The sequence below is a fragment of the Monopterus albus genome, unplaced genomic scaffold (assembly GCF_001952655.1).
Source record: "Monopterus albus unplaced genomic scaffold, M_albus_1.0 scaffold40.1, whole genome shotgun sequence".
NCBI lineage: Eukaryota > Metazoa > Chordata > Actinopteri > Synbranchiformes > Synbranchidae > Monopterus > Monopterus albus.
Window position 1 is genome coordinate 2658277 of NW_018127920.1, and position 20043 is coordinate 2678319.

The 20043-nt window shown below is 39.2% G+C and overlaps 1 protein-coding gene across 1 annotated transcript; it reads left to right on the plus strand.

The window, feature by feature from the left end:
* The first annotated feature begins 831 nt into the window (after positions 1-831).
* On the plus strand, positions 832-15421 carry arrdc1a (arrestin domain containing 1a). The gene is given in 9 exon segments (XM_020599129.1): positions 832-1080; positions 4602-4712; positions 5121-5171; positions 8195-8349; positions 9117-9299; positions 11696-11872; positions 12480-12560; positions 12563-13001; positions 14383-15421. Coding segments are annotated over 9 exon segments (1353 nt in total). The 5' UTR covers positions 832-962; the 3' UTR covers positions 14421-15421.
* Positions 15422-20043: the final 4622 nt, after the last annotated feature.

A 20043-nucleotide genomic window follows, 5' to 3' on the forward strand; every position in this document is an offset into this window, starting at 1 on the left:
GCTTGACAAGCCTCTCAAGGCTGCGGTTCTCTCAGTTGGTTGTGCATCTTTTTCCTACCACTCAACTTTATGTTAACATGCTTGGATACAGCTCTCTGTGAACAGCCAGCTTCTTTGGCAATGAATGTTTGTGGCTTACCCTCCTTGTGAAGGGTATCAATGATTGTCTCCTAGACAACTGTCCGATCAGCAGTCTTCCCCATGATTGTGTAGCCTATTGAACCAAACTGAGTGACCATTTTGAAGGCTCAGGACACCTTTGCAGGTGTTTTGAGTTGACTAGCTGAGTGGCATGTCACCATATTCTAATTTATTGACATAGTGAATTGGTGGGTTTTTGTTAAATGTGAGCAAAATCATCACAATTAAAAGACCCAACGGCTTAAACTACTTCAGTCTGTGTGTACTGAATTTATATAATACACGAGTTTCACTATTTGAGTTGAATTACTGAAATAAATGAACTTGTCCACAATATTCTAATTTATTGAGGCGCACCTGTGTGTGTGCGGTCATGGAGAAGGAGCCTGTCCCAGAGGTGGGGTAAGTCCTTGACAACAACTCACTCTCATGGGCAAATTAGAGTTTTCAGTTATCCTACACCTTATAATAATAAGACAGTAAGGATTGATAGCCTAAGAAGAAAAAAAAATTGAATAAAAACCTTGTAAAACTTCTAGATGTTATGCTTTCACTGCTAGAGCTAGAAAATAAGATCAAAAGTTTGGTTTCTGCTCTCAAGTTTTAATTTAGGAATATCTGGTCAGAACAAGTATCCCAACAGAATAAAATTAAATGAAACGAAATAAGTCCAAACAAGTTTCCAGAGTTTCTACACCTGTTCGTCGTCATCTGGGACAAGTCAGTGATGTCACGAGGAGGGGCGGGAATAGAAAGCGGCGAAAGTGCGTGTTTTGTCCGTGCTCAGCTCACAGGTGAGCTTCAGTGTCGCTGGCGAAGACATGGGGAAACTTCAGGCGTTTCAGATCGCGTTTGACAAAAACAAGGATGTGTACAGTCCGGGCGAGTCCATCACTGGGACCGTGACGATCAAACTGGGCCAACAGCTGCTGTGTAAAGGTAAGAGTCTGTTAAAAGGCTGCCGCAGGTATTATGGCGCACCTGGTGGGGAACACACAACAAACAAGGAAGTGAGGGGCTTACTAAGATTACATGGGGTATAATTTAGCCTCTGCTTATTATACTATGATTTCACTTTGGAAACGAGCTCTTATGTTTGAAAACCACTTTAATGTTGGCCCGACACTGTGTGGTAGACCTAGTGTCTGTGTTTGACTTTAAAATGGCTGTTTTATGGCACTGTGAACTCATTCCTACAACACAACCTGAGTATAACTTTGCTAAGTTGCTCTTCACTGTGGCTTCTACTGAGAGATTTGAATGCGACCGAATGGGAAGTTTGAGTGGCATCTGTTACCATAAGTCTGTATGAGCTCACGTGTCCATGTCCCCCTCCCCCAGCAGTGTTTGACCAGTGACCACACAACAACAATGGGCTGTGTTTGTTCAGTTCAATTACAACAATTGTTCATTTTCCAACGTTAAGTTCTCTGAACTCGACAAAACCTTCATGACCATGCTCTTTGTGAACAACAGGCCAGGAAGACATTGGAGACGGTTTAGTTTGTCACCTGTTGCAGATCTTGTATCAGATCAGACAGGTGTTTACTACAGTTGCTGGACAACAGGAGTTAGGTTTATCAAAGTCAGCCCTCATCTACTAACAGGACTTCACTTTTATAGATCTAAATGTATGAAGGAAGTAATGTTGCAACTAACAAATATTTATTACTAATAAATAATCTGCCCACTTGTTCAATCTATGCAACACCAGAGAGCACTGAAAAGTATCCATAGGAGTTTCATACTGTATGTCTTGTTTAATCCAGTCAACAGTCCAGAATAAATAAGAGAATGCATTTATTATAATATAAGACGAGGAAAAGCACCAAACTCTCACATTTGGAAACATACTAATCAAACTTTTATTTGATCATCTGATCAGTTTATCAGTGAATCGTTGCACGAAAAGCCGCCTGCTTCACTTTAGTAAATGTCCTGTATCTATTATCTTGTCTTCTATGTTCTGTCCTATTAATATCCTATTTTGTGTTGCAAAAAACCAAGCAAACAAAAAACCTTAATTGTTGCACCCATAAATTGAAGCAGTAAGTTTGTTATTGATTAAATGGTCATTTTCTGACGTTATATAGGTAAATAATTAACACTAAATGCATATAAATGTTCTAGAAATGTTGTTTTATTCAGTAATAAAAATAAGTGTTAAATGCTGTTCTTAACTGAATGACTCTCCTGGGAATACAGGGCCTGCTTTACTAACTTTATCAAGTAGCCTATAACCACGAACTGCAACTGAACATCAACAGCACTTCTCTTTCAGAACGTCTAATCTAAATGTTGTTTCTGAAGCCTCAGCAGCTTTTATTATGTAAAAGTGTCAAATGGTAGAGGACACATTTGAATACAAAACAGTGTCAGGAAAAGAGAGAGTGCATACATTACAAATGCACTATTTTGCATATTGTTTTCAGTCCACTGTCAGTTTTTTAAGTTTTTATTTATTTTTGCTTTATTATCACTAAGAAAGAAATGTATCATCTAAATGCCATTTCACCATCAGAGCAACATTTTGCAAGTTATTAACATGTTTCTCTTCATCTTCAGGAGGATAAATGCCCATTTATGAAGGGCCTTTAGTACAAATGTTGCCCTAATTATTAAGTGACATTTTCTCCATGACATCATTCTTAAGACTTCTCTCTCCTTCTCCCTGCAACTCTCAGCCTACTGAGAGCAGGTTTGTATGTCTGGGAGTTTCTGTTTGAATGCTTGTGGGCTCTCCAGTTTGTTGACATTCCTGTTCAGGTAGAGCTGGTCAGACTGTCCGCTTCACAGTGTCGCCTCCCAGGAAACAAACTCTCTCATCATGCAACAGTCTGAATCACTGGTGGTTCATGACGTGGGTTGGGCCGTGAGATAACAGACATAAGTCAGGGCAAATATTGACATTGTATTTAAAAATAAAATGTGTTTGAGCCACTGTAGTCACTGATTACTAGAGGACTGTTGCAAAAGTCTAGAATAAAGAAACACTGAAAAGTGCTTTTATATAGTTTTTAGACTGAAATTTATTAATTAAACAAGCCTATGTGGCTCAGTTTTTCATGGATGGAGCTCATTATTCTTTTCTTTCTTGAAAGGAGATCTTGATGCTGTGCAAGGATATTTTATAAGTCAGTTTACTTTTAACTCTGTGGCAAGCAACCATTTGTGTTTGGCCCTTTTCTGTTTTAACATGATAGAATACTCCCTCCCCCGGCACAAAGAGACATGTCCTTATAGAAATGGTTAGCAGTTTGGTATGAAAGACATTGACTGAGGTGCACAGAGCCCTGACCTCACCCCCACTCAACATTGGTGTTGGACCTCACAGCTCTGTTGCAGCCAGGCCCTACAATCTCTTGGAAAGCCTGAAACCAGATCAGATCATGCAGATCAGTAGGGCTGTTGTAACATTAGTCCCGTGGCTTGTGGTGTAATGTTCACCTGTCCTCCTGTATGTTTTTGATCATGGAATGTAAATGCATTTAGGCACAAAACATTGACTGTTGGAGAGTGGCCTTGAAACCCATCAGTCTAAAGCTAATGCACATTTCCCAGCTCTTTTCCAAATCTTGAATTCTCACATTCATTTTTCAGTTTGAAATGGTTCTGTTCATGCTCATTTTTGCTTCCCAGTACAGAAATACATTTTTAAGACAGTGACTGGGTAAAAACCAATTAAAGAAAGCAACAGGAATCATGGTAATTCTAAGGAGTGTTGGGCACTTATATGTACATGACACAAAATATTGTCAATAAAAATCACCATTATTCACAGTCTTTAAAATTCAACAGTTGGAAATCCTCTTGCTTATGAGGTTGAAACACCTAGAAAGGTATAAAAGGTACTAAAATGCATTGTTGATCAAAGCTTATGTACAGATTCTGATTAGCTTCAACGTAGCCTTTAGCTCCTGCAGTTAAGACAAAAACATTGATCCAAAACGCAGTGGTTGGCAGACAGACAAACCACAGTGATAATTGGAACCTTCAAACTGCCTTGTTGTCACCATTGAACTTTGTGCTTGCACTGATGATGATCACACATGAAAGTTTCATGTTTATTCAACAGTTGGAAATGTCCCAGTAGCCCTAATGCTAGAAGGAAGAATAGAACTCCTCGTTGCCTACAACTCCTTGCTGCTGGTTTTATTCGTGCCTACTTTACTAGGAGTAATGCTCGTCTATAATATGGCTGATTTAAACAAGCTTCCCTGCATAACCTCAGTCTTTAGACAGTTTTTTTTTTGGTTACATAACCACAAGAGTGTGAGGTTTCATATTACTAGCAGTCATCTCTTCTGTTCATTTCTATTTCTCTGAGATTTAGTGTAATACTTGTGAAACAAGTTAATGACTGTCTGACATAATTTGCCCATGACAAGTGTTTTAATGCTGCAGGTGCTGAGAAATGTCTCTGTGGCTAAATACTTGACTTTATGTATTCTTACCTGCAGCCATCAAAGTGAACTGCAATGGCTTCTGTGGCATCACCAATAAAGTAAATGACTTGGCATGGATGATGGAGGAGCAGTACTTCAACAGCACCTTCTCTCTTGCAGACAAAGGTATACGTACATGCTAACTACAAAACTGATACAAAGAGTTGAATCTGTCCTGCAGTTAATACCAGATAGGTATAGCTTAACACAGCAGGATAATTCGCATAGAGTCATGGATCAGAGAGCCTGAACTGGCCTCGCATACTTTCATTTACCACAGGAGATACCACAGTGTATTAAGTAAAACAGTTAGCCACACACAAAGCTTTTAGACGGATCTTCAAACAATACATTAGTTTTGTTTTCTATGATGCATAGATAAAACAGTGTGGCAACAGTAATTCAAGGTCAAAAACTGTAGCACTGAAGATTACCGTTTTCCATATGCAGCCCTGAGGCCTTTTGGGAAACAGCAGGGCCATTGTTAATGTTTCCACTGATGGATATTATCTGTGTTCTCTGTGTCCCATACAGGAACCCTGAAAGAGGGAGAACACACTTTTCCCTTCAAGTTTCTCATACCAGGTAGGGATGCAAATTATACTTGTTGCCTCCTATTCTTTCTGACTGTGTGTGTGTGTGTGCGCGTGCGCGTGTGTGTGTGTGTGTTTGTTTTGCCCTCACATTTGTTGTTTTGCACCTGACAGACATGTTGATATTTATGCTAATTGTGTTATGGTTGAGCAGCAGTGAGAACAGGACTCTTATCCCATCATTTAATGGGGTGAAACATTGCACTACAGGATGTTTGAACCAGCCAAATGTGTTGTAGTCATACTTTGAATTTGATGGGTTTAGATTAACATGAAATTGCAGCAATTTTAAGCTGCTCTAATCAGGATGTTTATATTAACAGTGGATGTTTGTATGATGTAGTGTGAAGGGGATTCCCTCATGGTAAAGACCCTACAGAGAATGATCAGTTCTCCTCAACACAACAGATATTTTAACCACTTTAGCTCACTGTTTTGGTAAAGAACAGAAAACAGCACAGCAGCACATTATTTGATGTGATACTGCATCAATTTTATTCTTGGTTTAAAATAAACATTCACTTCAATTCTGATGCTGCAACACATTGTGATAAAAGTTCCTTTTCTGTTCCTTTTCACAACACTTAAAAGATGTTTAGGGACTGAGGACACCAAGTGATTCAGTGTGTCAGGTGTCATTTTGTCCCATTCTTCCTGCTAACAAGTCTTAAGGTGCACAACGGCAATTGTTGACACAATTGGCGTTTCAAAATGCTCCACACATTCTCTACTGGGGACAGGTCGGGACTGCAGACAGACCAGTCCAGCACTCGCACCCTTTTCCTACATAGCCAGGCCTTGGTAATGTGGCAGTATGAGGTTTTGCAGTGTTTTGTTGAAATATGCATGTGTGTCCCTGGAAAAGACATCATCTTGAAGGCAGCATGTGTTGCTCCAAAATCTCTGCATTTTTCAACATTAATGTCCCATTAATGTATCAGAGAGCCCGGTCATCCAGCTTAGGCTTGTGCCCTTTACACACTGAAATCCCTCCAGATAACTTGAACTTTTTAATTATGTTCTGCACCACAGATGGTGACATATCCATATCCCTTCCTATCTTTATCTGAGGAAGATTGTTTTTAAACATTTCAATAATTTTCTCACACATATGTTGTCAAACTGGTCCTCGGCCCATCTTTGCTCCTAAAGGGCTCGGCCTTTCCTGGATGCCACCTTTGTACCAAATCATGACACAGTCACCTGTTGACATCACCTGTTTCAAATGGAGTCATCATTTCATTGTTTTATATTATTACTGGCCCTGAAATGCAGCTGTCCAACTTTTTTCGGAATGTTTTGCAGCATCATAATCGAAGTGTGTTTATTTTGAACAAAGATAATTGGTCTTTTAATCTGATAACTGATCTAGAACAGGAAATGTTGGGATAAGAAGTATTTATTTCAGGAAAGATCTGCGCATCACTATCACATACATTTAGAGATTCCTGGTGAAGATGGTGGGCTATGTAGCAGTGAAACACAAAATTTTCTCTGCAACCAGAGACCAAAGCAGAGCTAAAAGGAGAGGGAATATGGGACTTGGATTCATCAGGTGGACATGGACATGACTTCATATGAATGCTGATGTTGATGTGTGTCTGCTGGAGGTGTGAACTGTTTCCTTCATGTTCACCTTAACAGCTTTATAATGTGATTGATGTGTACAGGTTATTTCACTGCTACCAACAACATATCAATTCGTGCAGCTTTTGAGTATAATCGCTTTCTAACCACTGGGTTACTTGTTCCTTGCATGACAGGCTATGTGAATACAGCGGTTGAACAAAGAAGTGATTCTGTTGTATCATAAGGTGGATCTTATTTTCATAGTGTTGTCTAACATTCCTATGAGTATACTGTACTCACCAAACTAATTGCGGTGATCTGGAAACACAGTAACATCACAAAAATGTCAGATGGGCAAGAAACACCAGCAGTGAGTTAACCAGACAGGTTGAAATGAAATGTCCGGCAGGTCACACATGACCTAACCTGTTGAAAACATCCAAAATTTAAAGAATCACTTTCTACTTCATCTTTGACCTACCATACTTATCATAGTTCCATTGCAGTGATGCTTATGACTAACATTTCAGTGTACCCATTTCCAGTTTGACCTTTTAAAATAAACTTGGCTTGTTTACAGCCTGTATGACTGGCATTATTATGGTGACGTCAGCCTGTTCCCAAATCTCAGTTTTTACTCCAGTGAATACAGTGTTGTCCAAACTGCATAATGTAAAACTGTGACAATATTTCCTTTAAGGTTATACGGGGTGGGCCACAGAAAAGTAGCCCAGAGCCCCAAGTACCTGGCTCCTAACACAGTATTGGCAGCAGGCTACTTTTCTGTGGCCCACCCTGTATCTTGTGCTGGTGTTCTACCTGATTTCAGTATATTATAATGTATTTACATGATTTTGTCCCTCATTTGAATTTCAACAAAGCTGACAATTGTTCAGCCAATGAAGGCATTTTAGAGAATGAAAATGAGAACACTTCCTGAAAATGTGAAGTGGAGCTTTTGAATGAAAGGAAAGAAGGGTGTGTTACGCTGCTTCCTGTGACCTGATGTCTCCAGAGCGATGCCTTCAGCTGTCACTTTGTCTTGAGTATGTGAGAACAGACCCTTTTCTTGTGTTTGGCCTTTGTCATGGCACTGCTGGAGGTTAGTTTTCCAGGTAGAGCCTTCTCCACAGTCTGAAGAGGAACATCACAGAAACTCAAAACCAAACCGACCAGTCTTTTTACTTTTCTGTCACAACGTGGTTGTGCTTTCACTGTATCAGGGCACTCTTCTGGAGTCTTGCTTTTATGTTTACATTAAAAATCTGGAAAATCACTGGCTATTTGTTAGCTTTTGAAAGGTTAAGAAGTCTTGTATTCAGTAAACCGTAATTATTGGCTGTAACGTACCACTATCAAATAACCTTGTTTTAACTGCTCTGATCTATGATTCTGTATTTGCTGTTAAGTGATAAAAGTAATATCTATTTGATTTCATTCCCACAGCCTCTGCTCCGACATCTTTTGAAGGCAGCTATGGTCGGATCATTTACAGAGTGAGGGCTTTTATTGACACGCCGCGCTTTGCCAAGGATTATAGCACAGAGAAACCTTTTTTCCTGCTAAGCCTTCTGAACCTCAATGAACTGCCAGACATATGGGTGAGACTCGATTGGATGTGTGTGTATATGTGTCAGTCTTTTATTAGACCAATACATGAGGCACATGCTGGCCTTCAGATTTCAAAAACACATCCACAATCATTGTTTTGTTCATTTGAGCCCTACATTAACAGACTTGGACTTTTTTTTGGACCAAAACAAGTTGTTTGCACCTCTCATCAAACTGAATGCCATTTTAAACAGTGGTGACAGAGGGTTTGTTTGGGGGGGATACATAAAAATAGGGCAAACTTCTCTGGGTTTTATTAAATGACCAACAATTGGAAATACTAAAGAAATGAATACTAAACAATAACTTTGCATAGAATAACACTGCTGACTTGCATGTTATAGTGTTAATAATGAAAGATGAATATTGTTAAATTACTAATGTAATGCTTGCTCAAAAGGCAGCGGTGGCTATAGGGTAGAATTTTTGGGGTGGGGGGTTGAGGTTTTTGTCATCGGGTATCAGTTTTTCAGTTTTTGTATTGTACTGCGTTTTTTCGGTTTGTGTTCAGGATCATTATACACCTAATGATGATAATGAAGTGCTGAGTAAATAAGCACATGGCACACTAAAATAACAGCTGTAGACCACTGACTTGGCACATTTTATTTGTCATGAGTTACTTGCTCTAAATACTGAAGGTCCTGATTTGGAACTATTACATTGAGAAATTCAGTTGATATTACATTCATGTAGGTTTAACTGGGAGTTAAAAGTTTAATATTTTAATGTCCAAATGTGATGTGCTGCTGTGCAGGGTACTTGTTCATCTGCAGTGACCCAGCAGTTCACCTACATGCTGATGAAAACAGGCACAGTGGTTTTGAAGGCCCAGACTGACATGAAGGGCTACACACCAGGCCAGGTCATCCAGGTGATAGTCGGCATCCACAACGAATCTGGGAAAACCACAGGCAACATGGCAGCTAGCTTGATGCAGGTAAGCACTTCTTACAGCTTCGACCAAACCTGCAAGGGCCAGGTTATGTTCAGGCTCAGGATCTATTACAGTGATAGAGTGAATCATGATATTTTGCTGCAATGTCTTGAAAACCATGTTGGTATTTGCGTTGTCACCTTGAAATGGTTGAGTCTTATTCGTTTGATCGGAGTTTTTTTGTTTGTATTGAGGATTACTCTTCTTCTGTCACTCCCCTTACATGTGGAGTCCCCAAGGTTCTGTCCTTGGTCAAGTTTTGTTTCTGTTAGAATTACTTCTATTGGGTCCTATCTTTAAGAAGTACAGGCTGTTTTTTTTCACTGCTACGCCGATCATATTCAAATCTATTTACCTGTGACGGGGAAGAAGAATTTCCTATTATCATCCTTGTTTGATTGCCTGCGTGATGTAAAAACATAGCTATCTTTAAACATTCTGCATATTAATGAAAATAGGGTGGTTTTATAACTGTGCCCTTATTCCGTTGCCACAAGTAAAAAAAAAACAAAAAAAAAACCTAGGGGTGCTTTGATAGTGCCCTTAAGTTGGACAAGCAGGTCAGTTTGGTGGTTAAAACAAGTTTCTTTTAGCTGTGACGTTTGGCTAAGGCTAAGCCTATTTTGTGATTTCTCAGGCTTCTCTGTCTTGCTTTCAGATAGTTCAGCTTGTCTTTTAACTAATACATGTATTTTGATTTTGGCCTCCCTCCCTTGGCTTCCTACCTGTTTGAGGATTACTTTTAAGATTTCATTATTTGTTTTTAAAGCTTGGCACCCTATGGTACCCTCATATGTCTCAGAGGTTTTAGATTGGTATTCACCAGCTAGGTCCCTTAGGTCTTCAAATCAGTTGCTTTTGAAAGTCCCTAGATCTGGACGTAAACACTGGGGTGCCCAAGCTTTTGTGGTGGCAGCTCCTAAGCTGTGGAAGAGCCTGCTGCTGGAGATTCGTTTTCTTTTGGAAGCTGTTTTATTTAGGCAGGCATTCATCACTGACCCTGATAGGGCGCCTCTGTCCCTATTTTATTTTTGTGGATTCCATTGTGATTTACCTGTTTTTGTTCTGTTTGTTTGTTATTGTTATTATATTTGGTTTTGTTTTATTGTGTCTCTCTCTTCTAAATATGCTGTCCCATTTATTATTATTGTTTTTTTTTCTTTTATTGTGAAGCACTTCGTAACTTGGGTTTAGAAAAGTTCTATATAAATAAACTTTTACTTACTACTTAAAACTAATCCAGTATTTTTCACAATTATTTTATAATGTATTGATTTTATGAATTTATTACTGTATTATTTTCTGCTGCTGGGTTTTCTATTTTAGTGAAACAAATTTCTGCTGCTGCATAGTTAAACTTTTACCCAGTGCATCAGTGTGGCTTAGTGATGTGTTTTCATGGCACATAGGATTAGGATCTGAAAACACCCAGTAGTTCTCATTAGGATACAATCATTGGTGCTTTGACTTTGCTGACAATAAGAAAAATGTAAATACTAGGTGAGATATCTGGGTAAGCATGGTATAGGTACAGTGTAGTCATATGCTGTGTTTCCACTATTGGAACATAATGAGTGATACACCCCGTACTTCTTTTAACCATCACCAAGTTTAGTCTCCTGTGTTGAAGTGAGCCATCCTGCTTTGTTTTTCCACTATATTTTCTCTCTGTTGGTCTCTGTTTAGAGGAGGGAGGGGCTGCTCCTCCAGTCAGCTGTGTGTTTAAACATGGTGCATGTAATGCTAATGCTTGCAATAAAGGTGATTATCCTTAGCCTATCTCTTTGGCAGGGCTCATGTAACTGTGTGTGTTTATATGCGTCTGACTGTGCTGCTTTGGACCCTCATTTCCAGCAGCAGCAGGCAGCTGTTTTCAGTGAAAAAGTGCTGATAAACCCATTGCACATGATGACATAGCAGAAAGTCAGACTTGGAGATACTCTGTAGCTGGTGAACATAGTGGAACATTTAGCAGCTAAAGAAAGAGTCTTATTTCTTCAGAAGCTGGTAAAGAGCTAAAACTGAGGGAAAACAAGAGTGAATATTAGTCTGAAGCACGACTCCACATAAGTGCTTATGTTTCTCTGTGTCTGCTGAATGAGTAATTAGTATAGTTGTTTGCTAATATGTTAATCATATCAACTTTATAAAGTAATAATATGACTGTGTTTTACTAACAAATTTTTGGGCTGCAGCTAGGTAGTCAAAACATTTGTTAAGATTAAGTAAAAATATAGAAACACATTCATAAATGAAACTTCAGACAACAGTTCTTGTGTATTGGTAAAGGGTACAGTAATAAATCCTTGCATTTTTACATTTGTTGGTGAAGATTCTGTTGCCTAGTCATCATGTAATGAGTCCAGTTTACAAATATCAGTGTGCACGTATGTTTTCAGAGAGTAACCTATGAGATGAAAAGACCCACCTATGATGTAAAGATGATAGCGGAGGTGGAGGGAGGTGTGGTAAAGGCTGGCAAGGAGGTGGAGTGGAAGGAGCAAATCATCGTTCCTCCTATTCCTCAGTCCTCCCTCGCTGGCTGTGAGCTGATAAAGATTGACTATTATGTAAAGGTAAGATATGCTTATTTGCTGCTACAGTATCACCAGTATTTTCTTGTGAAGTGATAAAGTGCGACATGTTTTTGATTGTTACACAAACAGTGGGCCAAATGAGGATAACTTGTGAGGGATATCTATCAACATATTGCCTTTCAGTCATCCACCCGCTAATGTAAATGTGATGGAAAGTTTACATGTTGGTTTCACGACAGAAAAAGTCATAGCAGCACTGTTGTCACATAAATGTCAAGGCTGCAGCAGCACAAGATGAAATGCATGTGCAGTTGTTCTCTTCGTTTAAAGTGTGATAATAAATCGATCACTTCATGTTCATGAATTACAAACAGAAAATTAAATAATTTTAATATATCCTGAAAAGGGCTTGTGATATTCTATAGGCATACTTGTCAAATCAATGGTCCAGGGTGAATTCCTGTAAAACCTCAGTAGGGGACTCTTCAGACTGGCTGCACTATAATGTGCTATACTTCTCTTCATTATGAGCGCTGGATTCTGATGAGAACAGCATCTGCTAGAAAGCAGTTAGAGACAAACATAGGATTAGGATGCATTTCAGCAGAAAGTTAAACTAACATTCTCTTTTCCTCTGATCAATCAGGTCAGTCTAAAGTCTCCAGACGTCACATTGACATTACCCATCCACATCGGCAACATCTCTCTGGACAAAAAAAAGCAATCTTCCATAATAGTCCCAAAACAGCAGCCCCCCCTCCCTCTGCTGCAGCTGAAGATACCCCAGCCCCTGCCTCTACCACTGACACCTCGACCTCTGCCACTGCCCCCACACTGCCCCCCCGCCCTGCCCCAAAACCTCGCTCCAAGACGTCCTCCTATAATTCCCCCAGTGCTCCTCCAGCTGAGTACAGTGAGGGAGCAGAGGGTGGGACTCAGATGTATGATGGCTTCCCCAATAAGCGACAGTCTCAGCTCGTGTCACCCAACGCTTTCAGCTATGCTCCTGGCCTCTTTTTTGCACAGAACCAGCAGCACAATGGGCCTGGTCCTGTACCCTGTGGGCCCACAGGCATGCCAGCACCTTACCCCCCTGGCAACGGGGCCATCTCAGTGCCAACACCACTCCTCCTGCCTCCAGCCTACGACATCTCACCTTATCCACAAGGTCAGCTGGCACACACTCATTCTGTGCCATCCAGGCTCTGATCATGAGTGGAGCTGTTTGGACATAGAGGAGGAGGCTGTAGTTTACTGATTTGTTGGCTTTTAAATATATTCAAACTTATTACCCAAGAGCAACAGACCTTAGATCACAATTGTAACTAGTTTTGCTGGCATTATCTGCTTTAGTTCACATGTTAAGATCAAAACATAAAAAGTCAAAATATTCATTAGGCACTGGGAAAAACTGCCATTGTTTCTACAAAATTCCAACATGGACAAGAGTCTTGCATTTATAGCAGAGTGACAGTGAACACAGTCGCATATTAACAGATTTAATATCATGACATTGCTTTCCAGCCATTATATCACAGATGCACTCAGTGGCCTCTTTATTTGCTGCACCTGTATAATCTAATGCAATCAAAAACAGCTGCAGGGAATTCTACCACAACACAGAGTCAAGGAAAAGTTAAGTCCCTTGTATGTCATTGGGGTGGACAAAACATTAGAAGTACTATTAAGTAGTGTAATGCAGTACAGTCCAGTCCAGTAGACCACCACCTGAGTGGTGAAGGCAATACCACCAGACATTACTCACTGCTGAATAAGGTACTGCCAATTTAGCTTTTTAGTTTAAGAACAATATAGCCGTTAACGCTCCTATTTGCAGTTACTGTTCTAAAACCATGTTATACATTAACAATAGTCAAAGCCTGAAGCACAGAATTCGGTCTTTGTGGTAAAGAGACATATACAGACCAAGTTCTATGAGCCATTACCTGTGACCATCACTGTTAGGCACAGTGAAACCAGACAGGCAGGCTGTTCTGAACATGCAGTATATTAACAGTAAAGGTTCAGTGCTATACAAATACACATTTGTATAGCACTGTTCATACAGGGCCATGCTATTCAGACTGGTTTACAAAAGACTGATGGACAGAATGAATGAAAACAATATAAACAATAAGACTAATGGACACAATTTAACAATTAAAGGATATATAAATAAATGAAATAAGATAAAATGTATTAAAATGAGGACTTTTTCAGGGAGACTAGATAAAGAGGAACAGAGACGATGACAAATGGTATATAAAGGAATAAAACATTTAAATACATATGTTGTAACAACAATGAATAAATGGTAACATTTAATGACTTATGGTTTTAGTTTACATTTAAAACTATGGGTTTGGAACATAAAACTAAGAGCTGCCTCATCATTTTTGTCCAGCACTAAAAGTGACTTGTTGCCAGTCACAGTCTCATACAGCTGTGACTGTTTAATGCTCTTGCTGATGACATCATGTGGATAACGTGATATGTTTCAGAGTGTTGGTGTACTAATTAGCTGGTCATATGGTCTCTGTATGTTCCAGATGCTCCTCCTTCTTATGATGAAACCTGCAACACATGAAGTGGATGAAGAACCAGGAACTTCCACCACGACGGTGATCATTTCACTCTCGTATCAGCCAAAATGTTGAACTAAAACTGCAGTTCATCTTTCCTGTTAATAAAGACTGCTGGTACGATCTTAACCTCTAGATTTAATGTAAGTTTGAAGTTTTTCTAAATGTAAGAATCAGCATTTTGGATTGAAATCACTGTGAAATTACTGCTGCACAGTGAACGAGTACCTTTTTAGAACCCAATTGGAGCTTATTCTTTCCTGCAAACCAGGCACTGCAAATCAACACTGTCTTTAAACCTGGTGTTTGTTTTTAGCACTTTGAATGAAAGGAAAGAAAAAAAGAGAATACACAGTGTTGTTTTGTGTTTGGACTGTAAGAGGAGTCAAGTTGTTAGTTGTGGGTTATTTAGACATGAATGACATCTGTGATGTCAAGTTTGAAGGTTTTTGTGCAAAAACAACCAATATCCTCTAGTATTTAGTCGGTTTTTTTCTTTTGTTTTCAACATAAACCTGAAGTACTTTTATTGGAAACAGGTGAAATCATCCTTGTACACTGAATGTTTAAGCCTGGATGAAAGATGTTGTTTGTACTTTTGTTATATTTTTTGCTGTTGATCAGGAGTTTTCAGTTTTATAATGACAATCAACTTTCCAGATATTGCTGTTGCAAGTTATCTACCTACAGATTTTTAAGGCTATAATGCATGATCCAGTTCAGCATTTTAAGATCAATGCCATGTTTGTTATTCCTCACTTCTTCCCCAGCTGAACATGTGTTGGTTGGGTTCACGCCATACATTCTTTCTTTGTCTTAACAGTTGTACAATGATGCAACATCACTGTGATTTGAGGTTTTATTTGGTCTCTCAAACTTTTGTAAATACATTTTGATATTTTTGATCAAATTGAATTCATCAAACTTGCAGAAAAGCATTACATTTATTTATAGTTTTGACTGTTTTCCAACTGCTGTCTGGATTCCAATACATTTGTTAAAACCACTTGTGTCAAATAGTTTATTTCTTACTCTGGAAGTAAAGGGTTGTTTTTGTTCTGCTGAAGCACAGTTGATCTTTTTAAAAGAGGTGTAACTTTAATTATTGATTATGTTCATGTGTTTGTGTTTTTTAGTAGTTGCGTTGCTTAGAATATATTTATAATTGGGCCAATCACAACATGGTCAGTTTGTGATGGCAAATTGGACTCTAGGGTCAAATATTCATCTTACATTAACAGTCGTCTTACATTTGGAGGACAGAGATGTGATGCTGCCAGTGTCTCACTGCAAAAACAGCCTGTATTATCACAATTTAATAGCCAAGTATATAGTGGCATATACTGTATACTTCAAGTATGTGTATGGTAAATACAAATATATACATACAGCTAAATAATATGTAGAGGCAAGAAGGAAAGAATATGCCTACGTATATCTAAAATGTATATAGAAAAGCCAGACAGAAATTGTACAGTGTCTATATACAGGTTAAATTGTTACTGAAAATGTTTTCCAAAGTTGTACCACATAGTGTATGTAATGTTAAAATTTACATGACTCAAGAACTTAAGTAGAATGTTGTGGCACGTGTGCTTTACTTGAGGGAAATAATCACTTTTTGTTCCACTACCTTTATTTGACTGCTGTAGTTACTATTCACAAGATTTGATTAAAGAAAGAATAAATTAATAACAAAAGAAAAACAACTGGCACATTATTGAAGATGGGACCAGTGGCTTCCAGCCTCTTTGGCTTATGATACCTACCAAAAAAGCAGTGTCTAATGGAGGCTCCTTGGCATGTTTGAGATAAGTTGTTACCAGATCCACTGAAGAGATGTACCTCTCAAAACCTGACAATATCTAGTGTTTCACAACAAAGCAAAGACTCGAAAATAAAGAAATCAAAGGCGTATAGCAAAATGAATTGTTTATTCTTTTGTCCTTCATTAATTTTCTCCCAGTCCCCTCAGAATTTATCTTGTAACTCTTAAGACTCCTGGGCCTCATTGGACTAAACCATTTGCTGCAGAATGAATAGTTTTAAATTAATTTTGATAGAATTACTTATACTGAAATAGTAATTGACTTTTTTTTTACCTTAATATAGGCTACTGTGCTGTTAATTACACTGCCTATAAAAAGTATTGGAAGTTTTCATCTTTCATTTTGTTACAACATTGAATCGCGATTGATTGTATAGCTTCTAAAACCATTTGGCTGCACCAGTAATGGTTTAGGTGAGTCACTTTAAAAGGGTGTGAATGCTTAAGCAATCAAATATTTACTATCTGATATTTTTTAATAAGTGTACTCACTTTTTAGAGATCTGATTTTACTTTGACTTGAAAGTGTCTTTTCTGTTAATCTGTGTCAAATTTTTTTTTAGTGACGATTATTCAACATTGTAACAAAATAAAAGGTGGAAACCTCCGGGGGATGGGGGGGGGCTACTGTTTGGAATTGTAAGTGAAGGTTTTGATACTTTTTCCACCAATTATATGTAATAATCTGTGTCTATCAAACATACTGTTCAAAGCTGAAAATCAAAGTAGCCCTCAGTGTACAAAACAATTGTTTATCAAGATAACTATCAGTCACAGTGAGTAGTAGAAGTGGAAAATAACTAGGTCAAGGTCCAAATGTTTGTCATATGCACAGTTAGGAAATGTGTTTACCTGTACAATGAAATTCTTACCTTGCCATCAACATGAACTAGGCACATTTACTCAAGTACTGTACTTAAGTACACTTGTGAGGTATTTGTAATTTACTTGAGTATTTCCATTTTCTGTTACTTCATACTTTGACTACATTTCAGTGGTTCAGTATTAGGGTTACAGAACCTTTTACTCCACTGCATTAATTTGAGAACTTTAGCAACTTTTCAGAATAAGGTAAAAAACACAAAATAGCCTACAGTAAAATCATAAAACTTTACTGCTCTCTGTTGGGAAATTCACAAACTACCCAGCAGTATTTAAAGTCATTTCAATTCTATGCATATAAGGCAGTTAAAATTAGCTCCACCTTAACCATTAAAATGAACACAATAATACACAAATAATTAAACCTTAACTAATAGAGATTCTGTATTATGGGTACTTTTGGCATTTTAAGCAGGCTATATGTTGATGGTAATACTTTTGTACTTCTAATTAAGTAAAAATTTGAAACCAGGACTTATAACAGAGTAGGCTAATTTTGTGGTACTTTCAGTATATGTGGTACTTTTATGTACGGGATCTAAGTACGTCTTCCTGGTGAATTGACTGTGGAGGATTGTGTGATAATGCCACTCCCTGGCCAGTATGGTAAAGGTCAAATCAGTTAAAATATGTTTTACCTTATATATATTTTGGTAGCTCTCTTTTTACAGGGCCCTTATACACACAAAGCACTGGTTGTAGTGTGTGGTGGGGTTATTAGATCATTATCCCTCAGACATGTTCTCACTTGTATTAATATGAATTGAAGACGTAATATGTTATGTCCAGTATTTAGTAGACTATAGAAATATTTGCTCCAACTCATCAGCAGATGGCACATCTTTGAGCGTATGCCAAGATGATTCACTGTTACCTACTTCCGTTTTCGCTTTAAACCCACGATTTAACCCGCGAAAACACTTTTGTCTAAAATGTTACAAAGGTTTTAACATTCTTTGCATCTCACATTATTATTCGGAGCTGGTTCGCGCCGTCCTTACTTACTGTAGGCAGTAGGTACACGTCGCTAACTAGTAGCTGAACTCTTTCCGAGTCAGTGAGGACATGGAAGCAGCGCACACAGCGCGTCACGCGCAGTGCGGGTGGGGACGGAAGTAGAAACTCGTCTTCCTGTCCATCTATCGCTCGTTTACAGCTACAATAGACGGACTAAAGCTGGTAGGATGAAATTCAGCCGCTTCTCCTTTCATTGTTAACTTTTAGGGTGTTTGTAACGTGTTTACGCTCTCCGTTTGTCTCGTATGGGCCCCTGCTCTGACTGCAGGACCACCGGTCCGAGCTTTGCCTTTCTTCTGTCTTTAAACCTCGTTGCAATGCAAAGATGTGAAAAGTTTTTGGTGCACTGTTAATGTCCTGCATGAAGAATGTTGCAAAAGTGTATATACTGATCAATAAGGACAGAGTTCCTTATTGAATCTTGAGACGAGCTCTCTCTCTCTCTCTCTCTCTCTCTCTCTCTCTCTCTGTGTGTGTGTGTGTGTGTGTGTGTTTTAAAGAGCGGAGTAAAACTTGTTTCGACTCAAGTCCTACTGAGGCCCCCTGCAGTCTGACTGGATTCAGCAGTCAGCCCACTTTTGACAGCAATGGATCACAGTGGAGCCTCTGACGGTCCTGGGCCAGGCAGAAGACCCTCCAGTCCCTCTGCGGGGACACCCGTGGGTGCCAAGGGACAAGCAGCACAGAGTGGTCAAAGACCCAAAGTAAAGATAACTCCCTTCCACAGCTCACCCATAGTTAGCAGTGATGGAGCTCTGGGCTGCAGACGATCAGGAGCAGCTTTTGGAAAGCTGCTGGCATCTCCCCCTGGGAGCCTGTTTCTGGACACACCTGGATGTCTGAGCGCTCCACCTATCAGGGAGAGTCTCACTGCTGTCGCTGCTACTGGGAGCTCAGAGGAACAAACTCCCACACCTGGCTGTGCACTGGCTGCAACGGACCAGAAGCCACAGGAAAGTCCTGTTGTTGAGGTAAACAAGGCAAAACATTGGCGAGAATTTTTGTGTAAAATGTAATAAAAAAAAAAACAATTCAGACAATTAAACAAAAGTCAGTCCTTGTGTTTAATGTCTTCTCTTTTTGACCAGTAGTCCTGTTCGGTAAATAGTCAGGAGATGGCTGCATGATAAGTGTAGGTGGGCAAACAAACCACGTAGTCACCACCTTCAAAGTAAATGATGATGTTTGAAAATGCTTCCATTAAAGCACAAATCTCACCTATATGTGGCTTGTCCTGGTGTAGTGTGGTACCAAGCAGCAGTTTGCCCCATACTGCCAACTGGTGGTCAGGGGAATACTGGTCCAGTGACCGTGAGAACCCGACCACCAGGCTTGTTACATTAGGGTGTTAAGACAGTTCTGTTAGGGACCACATAGTGTTCACATGCTTGGGCTGCATCCTGTACCAAACTCTTGAGACATTTCATTCTATAGCATGTATTACCACAGCTGTCTGGGCCTCTAGAGCCCGCCAAGTGTAAATATCTCTTGCTACATTAACACCCACGTAGGATAAGGTGAACATATTTATAACCATTCTAAGATCATTTTAAACCTCCAACAGTGTATGGAGATAGGGGCTACTAGTGGACACCCAAACTGACACTGAAAAGGAATGGGGGGACGCTGCAGGACAAAATGTTTTTCAAAGATAGCCAGTAAACCATTTTTTCTATTTAAATAGTCAGTGTTAGCCATGCATAATCTTGTAATCCTGCTCATGCTGCTTAAATGTAATAACTTTGTTCTTGCCTTCTTCTTTCTTATGTATTAAATAAAGTATTTTGTCTTTGCCTTGTTTTAAAAGCCTTCAGGGAAAAAGGCAGCAAAGTCAAGCCTGAAGTCTGGACCACCAGCTAACACAGAGCTTCATCACAACCAGAAAGGCAAAGGGACAGAGA